Consider the following 10595-nt stretch of genomic DNA (forward strand, 5'->3'; position numbering starts at 1 on the left):
CCGGTCGCTCCTGGGGAGTTTCAGCATTGTTCCAAGACTGCTTCGTTTCGACATTACAGCTCTCGCTGTGGGTCTGTTCAGATCCAGGGTCTTGGAAATGTCTGCGTAACCTTTTCCTGACTGATAGACTCAATAGGAGCATGTCATTTTTATTCTTTCATTTCAACTCTCCTTTGATCGGGTGATTTGTGCTGGTTGAATCTTTGTGAGGGTCAACTGCACAGTTCCACATGACCGACTTTAATCAATCAAATTAATATTTTGTACCAGCTGAGCTATTCACTGAATAGTTGTTCTGCATCATCCTGTCAAAGACACGAAATATAGATCAGTTCTCAAAGAGAACGTGACAATGAATGCGGTTAGAACAATGTTTCAGGCGTTCACTTTCAAGTCATAATGGAAAGATTGTGTTTATAATTCAATTGGGAAACAACTGGGGATTTTCATGATTCAAGTCTTGATTTTCCAAGTAACTGTTGGCATGTCACTGAGAAAACAGGGATTATTTTACATTTTATATTATTATAAATATAATAAATGTTATTATATTATAGAATAACGACTCACTTCAAAGTAGCTCCTTTAAAGTTAATTTATCTGTGGTTAGTAAACGAAAGGTACATTGCCATCTAATGCCGTAATTATGATTTCCTAGTTTGTAAATACACATTCTCATGAATGCATCATATGCATTACAATATTATGTTACAGTACTATATTTGCATTAGTTACTTTTTGTGGAAAGTAATGCTTTACTTTTTCTCGTTTGGGCTGGGCTTGTTTTTAAAATATAGTAAAGTTATATTTTGGGAAAATAAAGTAACTGGTGTTACTTATTTGAAAAAGTAACTCAGATATTTACTTGTAAATTTAAAAGTAATCAGGCAAATATCTGCAGACTGAGATGAGAGTGTCTTATTGAATCAGCCAGTCACAGGTTTGTTAGAGATGTCCATGATGTTATTTGGATGTTTCAGTCCCTGAGGTTCAATTCTCTCCTTTGACACAGAAGAGAAAACACTGATGACCTCCCTTCACATTTTTGACCATCTACGGCTTGGAAAACTCTTGTGTTTTGGGTCGACTGGGTCTTTTGGCCAAACAAGCACCCACACACACACTGGTGCACATGTAAACATGCATACATGCATTCACATGTGCATCTACACACACCGATGAGTGCTGTTTCCTGAACAGTCACACGAAATCATGCAAGACTGACCTGAAGAAGATATGAAGACATGCTGTCAAATGTCTTAAGATATTATTTCAAACTTTCAAATCTAGTGACTTCATACTTGGTGCCTTTTAAAACCAATTCTGTTTCTTGTTGGACTGATATAAATCAGTGTCACTGAGCCACAATAGAGTGTGCAAGACTGTTTCCGAGTACACATCAGCCCCCCCCCCCACCCCCCCCACCCAAAAAAAAAAAAACTTTAAAAGACTTTATAGCTCACAATTGTGTTTATATCATGCAATTCTGACTTTACAGTATATCTCGCAATTGCATTTATATCACGCAATTCTGACTGTATGTCGCAATTCTGATTTTATAACTCACAATTGCATTTACAGTATATCTCGTAATTCTGATTTTATAACTCGCAATTGCATTTATATCACGAAATTCTGACTATATCTCACAATTCTGACTTTAAAACTTGCAATTGTGTTATATCTTGCAATTCTGAGAGAAAAGTCAGAATTGTGAGTTTATATCTCGTAATTCTCACTTTATAACTCGCAATTGTGTTTATATCGCGCAATTCTGACTTTATAACTTGCAATTGCATTTATATCACGCATTTCTGACTATATCTTGCAATTCTGACTTTATAACTCGCAAATGTGTTTATATCTCGTAATTCCCACTTTATAACTCGCAGTTGTGTTTATATCACGCAATTCTGACTACATCTTGCAATTCTGACTTTATAACTCGCAAATGTGTTTATATCTCGCAATTCTCACTTTATAACTCACAATTCTGACTTTATAACTCGCAAATGTGTTTATATCTCGCAATTCTCACTTTATAACTCACAATTCTGACTTTATAACTTGCAAATGTGTTTATATCACGCAATTCTGACTTTTTAACTTGCAATTGCATTTATATCTCGTAATTCTCACTTTATAACTCGTAGTTGTGTTTATCTCACGCAATTCTGACTATATCTTGCAATTCTGACTTTATAACTCGCAAATGTGTTTAAATCACGCAATTCTGACTTTTTAATTTGCAACTGCATTTATATCACGCAATTCTGACTACATCTTGCAATTCTGACTTTATAACTCGCAAATATATTTATATCACGCAATTCTGACTTTATAACTCACAATTCTGACTTTATAACTCGCAGTTGTGTTTATATCACGCAATTCTGACTTTATAACTCACAATTCTGACTTTATAACTCACAATTCTGACTTTATAACGCGCAAAAGTGTTTATATCACACAATTCTGACTTTATAACTCACAATTCTCACTTTATAACTCGTAGTTGTGTTTATCTCACGCAATTCTGACTATATCTTGCAATTCTGACTTTATAACTCGCAAATGTGTTTAAATCACGCAATTCTGACTTTTTAATTTGCAACTGCATTTATATCACGCAATTCTGACTACATCTTGCAATTCTGACTTTATAACTCGCAAATATATTTATATCACGCAATTCTGACTTTATAACTCACAATTCTGACTTTATAACTCGCAGTTGTGTTTATATCACGCAATTCTGACTTTATAACTCACAATTCTGACTTTATAACGCGCAAAAGTGTTTATATCACACAATTCTGACTTTATAACTCACAATTCTGACTTTATAACTCGCAAAAGTGTTTATATCACACAATTCTGACTTTATAACTCACAATTCTGACTTTATAACTCGCAGTTGTGTTTATATCACGCAATTCTGACTTTATAACTCACAATTCTGACTTTATAACGCGCAAAAGTGTTTATATCACGCAATTCTGACTTTATACACTATCTCGCAATTCTCACTTTATAACTCGCAGTTGTGTTTATATCACGCAATTCTGACTATATCTTGCAATTCTGACTTTATAACGCGCAAAAGTGTTTATATCTCACAATTCTGACTTAATAACTTGCAACTGCATTTATATCACGCAATTCAGACTACATCTTGCAATTCTGACTCTATAACTCGCAAATGTGTTTATATCACGCAATTCTGACTTTATAACTTGCAACTGCATTTATATCACGCAATTCTGACTATATCTCACAATTCAGACTTTATTACTCGCAATTCTGTGATAAAAATCAGAATTTTGAGATGAAATGTGGCAATAACCTTTTTTTATTTTGTATTCAGTGGTGGAACCAGACTTCCGTATAAGTGTCTGACATCATCAGGTGATGAACTCACGCTCTGCATACGATCACGGCTCCAGAACCAGAGCATCACGTGTGTCTCTGATGTTTGAGGTAATTCTCTCGCTGACTCACACTGACTCGCCCATCGCACATTACCCAAGACAAATAACGACTCTCAGATGATCTCATCCAATCAGTGTGTGTGTGTGTGTGTGTGTGTGTGCGCGCATCCACATCAGAAGGGCAGACTGACAGATGCAGAGGGCGACGGGCGGCTGATGTTCACAGCTGCACAGTCTTGTTTTCCTGCCGTCTGTAATGACCCTGACAAAAGCCCCAAAGTGGTGAAGATTAATGCACACACACACACACACACACACACACACGTAGCATATTTCTCAGCGTGTGTCACTGTTGGCTCTGGATGCGTTTAGAGTCACGTCACACACGATGCTGACAGACTGCCAGTAAGAATCCCAACAGCTCAGACACCTGATGATTCAATCACAACACACACTCGTACAGCACTAGTGATGATCACACACAACCACTAACACCAAGAAACAAACACTGAACACAAATGCACTTTTTTTAGACTGCAGGAACTTAAAGTCACATAAAACAGAAGTTTTGACTTGTATCCAAGTAAAACAGCTTCTTGAACAAGAAAAATTTAAGGCCAGGACTTGATGTTGTCCATTGGGAATTGATTGGATCGTTGTGTTTTGTTAATTGCTGTGATCTCATGTGAGTGACAGGTCGCTGGAGGAAAACACAGAGAGTTTCCTTCTTAGAGTTGATGTTTTTGATTAAAGGGCACGTGGATTAAAGGACTAGTTCATCCAAAAATGAACTCTTTCTGAAAATCTGCTCACCCTCAGACCGTCCAAGGTGTAGGTCAGTTTGTTTCTTCATCAGAAATGTAACACTGCATCAGTGTCTCTGCAGTGAATGGGTGCCGTCAGAATGAGAGTCCAAACAGCTGATAAAAACATCCCAATAATCCACAGCACTCCAGTCCATCAGTGAACATCTGGAGAAGACAAAACCTGAAACACATCCAGCATTAAGATGATTTTAAGTCTATAATCCAGAATAACACTTCCTCCAGTGAAAAAGTGTTCTGGTCTGAATCAGGAGAGAAATCTGCACAGAACAAGCAGCGTTTAAACAACTGGATTTTTTCACTGGAGGAAAAAAAACTGATGGCAACCATTCACTACAGAGCATCCAAAAGTCTAAAAGCAGCCTGATGTGTGTGTGATTGTTTGTTGTTGTCTAACAGAGTAGTGTGTTCTCGTCTACAGACGTGTTCAGTCGTGTCTGCAGTGAATTGATGAACACAAACAGTGTCACAGCTTGAAGATGAATCTTGTGTTTCATATTTCAGGCTGTAAATGTCTGTCTTTAGATTGTTTTTCAGCAGATTCTGGATCTTTTACGAAGCAGCCAGTCGCTCGCTCATAATCAAAAGCATGAATTCCAAAAGCGTTGCTGGCCTTGGGAAGTGCATGCTGGGAAATAACGCCACTTCTCAACACTTAATGCACTGGAATCTCATGATTTTGGCATTAATGCAGAATTCAAGATGCTTGAGATTTAAAAAACCAGGAATTATTCCAGGTTTTGTTCCAGCGCTTTCAGACACTCGGCCCAGAGCCGCTGTGAAACATTCACTCTTCTGCATTTATTTCTTACAGCTGTTTGTGAAACTAGTGCTTTACAGTCAGCGTGGGTTAAACCGTCTGATGAGAGCTGTGCTCTGACTTCACTAGCACATCTGACTGAGAAAACACCCAGAACACCCTAGCAACCGCATAGCACAACCCCGGCAACCAGCCACAACAGCCCAGCGCACTGATATGAGCGCACAGAATCTGAGGAGCTCTGGAAAGCCCCAGAGAGAGAGAGAGAGAGAGAGAGAGAGAGACAGAGAGAGAGAGTGAGAGAGAGACAGAGAGAGAGAAAGAGAGAGAGAGAGAGAGAGAGAGAGAGACAGAGACAGAGAGAGAGAGAAACAGAGAGAGAGAGAGAGAGAGAGACAGAGAGAGAGAGAGAGAGAGAGAGAGACAGAGAGAGAGAGAGAGAGAGAGAGAGAGAGAGAAACAGAGAGAGAGAGAGAGAGATTCTGAAGAAGTGTGAGATGAATGTGAGCAGCTGTGTGACTTCAGCCTCCTCCACCCAAACTCACACTCAACACGAATCATTCTTTCGATCTGGAAGCAGTTCTTCTGATTCAAAGGCTTTCTGTCAGATTTTACAGCAGTTATGAACTCATCAAATCCAAGCGTCTCTTCTGTGTGTTTCCTGTTTTATTCTGACTTCAGATCTGTGCCAGCTTTGTTCTCCCAGAACTTCAGACAAGAGCGCCACCTTCTGACTGCAAGTGTTTCAACAGATTTCACCAAGTCTGAGATCAGCACTTTCTGAACACACACTCCTGATCAGATCAGTGACATTATTCTAAAGAAGGTTTGGGATCAGAGCGGTTTGAAATGTTTTTACAGGAGTCTCTTCTGCTCATCAAGGCTGCATTTATTTTAGCAAAAATACAGGAAAAAATTTAATATTGTGAAATATTATTAGAATGTAAATCATCTGTTTTCTGTGTGAATCTGTGTTAAAGTGTAATTTATTTCTGTGATGCTCCGCTGTATTTTCAGCATCATTCCTCCAGTCTTCAGTGAGGTGAAGATAATTCTTTACAAATATCACAAGTCTCACTGATCCCAGACTCTTAACAGTTTATTTAAATTTATTAAAAATGTCTGCTGTAATGATAAAACTGCTGTTTTTCAACTTCTGGGAAAATATCTAAACAACCAAGTCAAATAATGTGTTAAAATAATTTCATTCTTTAACTCGACAGGTTTCAGAAAGTGAATGTTCTAATGTAGTTATTGATCACAGAACAAGCTTAATTTCTAAACTCTGTTACTCAGAAATGTGTGTTTCTCCTCAGTTAAACACACAATACTCACAATATATCCACGTGTCTACCCTGCTTCTTCTTCAGCTGTTGAGAGAACCAGTGAAAGCAGGAAACATGATCTCAGCTCAGTTTTAAAGCTTTCTTCATCTTCAGGCAACAGTTGTGCTCATAACATCAGTTTAATGTTGGATATGAAGAGTGATACAGTGATAAGAGTGAGTTAAAACCGTTTAATTGCATTAACGATCAGAGAACAGTTACTGCACGTACAGAACTGCTGGAAAACACACACACACACACACACACACACACACGTCAGAGAGGCGTGCTAGTTTCACATTAGTTACCAAAGCATGTTCACATTTATATGTACATAGTGCAAAAGACACGCAATGAAGATCACTCCAAACACACACACACACACACACACACACACAGAGAGAGAACGCTGCTACAGAAGCTTATTGCACCGAGATCCTGCTCCAGAACATCCACGGTTTCACCAGCACTGATCCTGAACACAGACATTTACCATCATCACGAGATCCTTCACGAGGAGCTCGACTACAGCTGCAGGAGAGAGAGTAAACCAGGTCTCACACACACACACACACACACACACACACACACACACACACGCAACAGACCCATCAGTACCAGGAGGAACATTCAATTCGAGGACGTCCTCCCGATCGCTTGAGTTCAAGAGCGAAGACGAGAATATTAGAAACATTCAGACATGTTATTTACACGTTTGTTCACAATCCATGTTTCTTTCGTTTGCATTTCCTGGTTAAAGAATCAAGAGTCACACAAACGCTGAACCAGTTACTCGCTTTAAAAACGTTATTTCTTCAGTGGATGCTCTTCGTCCATGTAGAGGAAGTCAGTGGGCTCCAAAACGTCTTTGTTTATTCTCCAAAGAAGGTTTGAAACAACATGAGGGTGTGTAAATGATGAAGTCCCACTGGTGTGTTTGTGTGAAGCTTCTGGAGACATGTGTTATTCACGGAGAGTGTGTGAGTGTGTGAGGGGTTAGAGTCCGGTACAGTTTCCTGAGTCAGTGTTTGTGGGCCGTGTGTGCTGTGACCTCTCATCCCGTGTGTGTGGACGAATCAGCCGCGTCCTTGTCGTCGACCGCCGGTTCGGTGAGGTCAGAAGAGTCGAGCTCCTCTTCATCGCTCATCCGCTCTTCTCGTCCTCCTCCTCGTCGCTGCTGTGTCGGCGCAGCTGCATGTTCTCCAGGGTTTTGGAGACCCAGGACTCGACCCTGGGGCTGAGCGGTGGCAGCTGTACAGAGATGGGCTCGGGCGTGTAGTCCTCCTCCTCTTCGTCCTCCTCGTCCTCCTCCTCCAGCATGCCGGGCACCAGTGTGGAGGTGGTGGAGGTGATGGAGGAGTTGAGGCGGTCTCTGCAGCTGCCGTCCAGCGAGCCGGTGTCTGTGCTCCGCTGCGAGGCGCGCTCCAGCCGGTCGTCTGAGCGGGACTCGTCTCTCTCGGGAGCGCGGGCGGCTGCGGGGCTCGGGTCAGGGCTGGCTCTGGGCGGAGAGCTGACCACACGCTGCTCTCTGCTGACCGCTTCGGTCTCTGGAGCGTCTGCGCTCTCCACCATCGTCCTCCAGTTGGTCTCTGCAGAGAGAGAAGTGAAGGTGAGCTCACAGGCTGTGACAGACTGCTCTCTGGAGGCGTTAGGAGTGTGTCGTACCGTACTCCTTCTCGTTGACCTCTGAGATGGGCTCGGAGATGACGCTGCAGAAGGAGATGGCGCTGGCGGCGGACGGGTTTCTGGAGTGACCCATGTGGTGCGGGACCTTCTTGACGTTCTTCAGCGCCTCCTCGGCCTGCTCCTGGCTCCAGAGCGCTCACCATCTCCTTATACGCCCTCCGCGCCTCCTCCGTCAGAGACACCAGCTGATTGAACAGAGTCTGAACACACACACACACACACAGTCAAGCATCTGGCAGACGCTTTTATCCTTACATAGCATTTCATTATATCTTTGATCAGTTCATGCATTCTCTAGAGAGAGTGTGTGTGTGTGTGTGTGTGTGAGAGAGAGAGAGAGAGAGAGAGAGTGTGAGCGTGCATGAGTGTGTGTTGTGTGTGTGTGTGTGTGTGTGTGTGTGTGTGAGAGAGAGAGAGAGAGAGAGAGAGTGTGAGCGTGCATGAGTGTGTGTCTGTGTGTGAGAGAGTGTGAGCATGCATGAGTGTATGTGTGTGTGTGAGAGTGTGTGAGCATGTGTGTGTGTGTGTGTGAGAGTGTGTGAGCATGCATGTGTGTGTGTGTGTGTGTGTGTGAGAGAGAGAGAGAGAGAGAGAGAGAGAGTGTGAGCGTGCATGAGTGTGTGTCTGTGTGTGAGAGAGTGTGAGCATGCATGAGTGTATGTGTGTGTGTGAGAGTGTGTGAGCATGCGTGTGTGTGTGTGTGAGAGTGTGTGAGCATGCATGTGTGTGTGTGTGTGTGTGTGTGTGTGTGTGTGATTGTGTGAGCATGCATGTGTGTGTGTGTGTGTGTGTGTGTGTGTGAGAGAGTGTGAGCATGCATGAGTGTATGTGTGTGTGTGAGAGTGTGTGAGCATGTGTGTGTGTGTGTGTGTGTGAGAGTGTGTGAGCATGTGTGTGTGTGTGTGTGTGTGAGAGTGTGTGAGCATGCATGTGTGTGTGTGTGTGTGTGTGTGTGTGAGAGAGTGTGAGCATGCATGAGTGTATGTGTGTGTGTGAGAGTGTGTGAGCATGTGTGTGTGTGTGTGTGTGTGTGTGTGTGTGTGAGAGTGTGTGAGCATGCATGTGTGTGTGTGTGTGTGTGTGTGTCTGTGTGTGACTGTGTGAGCATGCGTGTGTGTGTGTGAGAGAGTGTGTGAGCATGCATGTGTGTGTGTGTGTGTCTGTGTGAGAGAGTGTGAGCATGCATGTGTGTGTGTGTGTGTGTGTACCTCGGCTCCAGAGAAGTTGAATATCCCCACGACGCTGACCGGCACGAGTTTATTCACACAGCGTCCCAGAGCCTTTCTGCCCAGAGCGAACACAAAGGGGATCTCCTGCTCCCTCGCCATGGCAATGACGTTATAAAGGGCCTCGTCCAGACCTCCTGCACACACCACAACAGACGGGAATCAGACACTGGAAATGGGTCACTTTTAAAAGAAGGTGTAAGCTGTCGTCAGGAGGAACTGCAGCGCAATGCCTCACCTTTGGCCTGGATCTTCTCACAGTTGGGCGAGATGATGACACACTTGATCTTGTTCAGTTTCATGTGTTTGGTGACCTCTCGCAGACCCATGACCAGACGCCGCTTGGCTTTGGCTTTGCTGGGCTCCTTCTGATAAACCCGCTCCTGAAAGCGGACCAACTCCTGCAGAAGCAGCGTCACGCTCTCATCGATCTCCTTACTCAACACCTGATTACAGTACCTGACACACACACACACACCACACACACACACACAGAGGGAGAGAGAGCTCTTTAACGGACTGATGATCCTGATGACCAACGTCTGTGTGTTACAGTGATTCCACAACAGACACTATATAGGAACATCAGATCAAAGAACAACATCATAACACACTAAAAGTTTTTATTTCATTCAAAGATATTAAGAGAAGTTTGTTTCCACCACTGTATCAAAAATGTTTCTTTACAGAACAAACCCATAAGTGATGTATTAATATATCAGCACACTTGAATCAGACGTCGATCAATAGTGGATATTGGAGAAACCACAATAATGTGTTTAATGAAAGCCAATACATGAAATTGAGATGCTTTCTAATGTCTGTGCTTCACTTCCTACAGCTGCACATTCATAAAGAAGAGAGACAGTGCTGCCATTCACACACACACACACACACACACACACACACACACACACACACACACACACAGACACACAAGGCTGATCTGAGATCTGACGGGAAGGGAGTGTGGGCAGCCGTATCAGGCAGGAATCTGCCCTGCTGTGACATCAGTGACCTCTGACCCCTGTGTGTGTGTGTGTGTGTGTGTGTGTACTCACTCTCTGAAGCGGCGGCTGTGGATCTTGGTGATGGCGGACGCAGCCATGGGGCTCCCGATGCCGGAGCTGCCGGGCGAGCCCTGAGACACGGGTGTGATGCTGTAGGGAGAGTTCTGACTGGCTGGAGACAGAGACGCATCACTGGGCACGCTCAGACCGTTCTCTGCACACACACACACACACACACACACACAGACAGATGAGGACTGCTGCACAGTCAAATACACACACCGTATTTGGTTTTTCTGCTATATATATATTAGGGTGTAACGGTTCACAAAA

The 10595-nt window shown here is 43.0% G+C and overlaps 1 protein-coding gene across 1 annotated transcript; it reads right to left on the minus strand.

Moving 5' to 3' along the window:
* Positions 1–7592: 7592 nt before the first annotated feature.
* LOC113061374 (selenocysteine insertion sequence-binding protein 2-like) lies at positions 7593–10563 on the minus strand. The gene is made up of 5 exons (XM_026230425.1): positions 10314–10563; positions 9491–9711; positions 9235–9389; positions 8006–8226; positions 7593–7929 (listed from the first exon to the last, which is right to left on the minus strand). The coding sequence occupies exons 1-5, from the start codon at positions 10358–10360 to the stop codon at positions 7827–7829; spliced, it is 747 nt and encodes a 248-aa protein (XP_026086210.1). The 5' UTR covers positions 10361–10563; the 3' UTR covers positions 7593–7826.
* Between the last annotated feature and the right edge of the window lie 32 nt (positions 10564–10595).

This window comes from Carassius auratus, chromosome 43, assembly GCF_003368295.1.
Source record: "Carassius auratus strain Wakin chromosome 43, ASM336829v1, whole genome shotgun sequence".
Taxonomy (NCBI): Eukaryota; Metazoa; Chordata; class Actinopteri; order Cypriniformes; family Cyprinidae; genus Carassius; species Carassius auratus.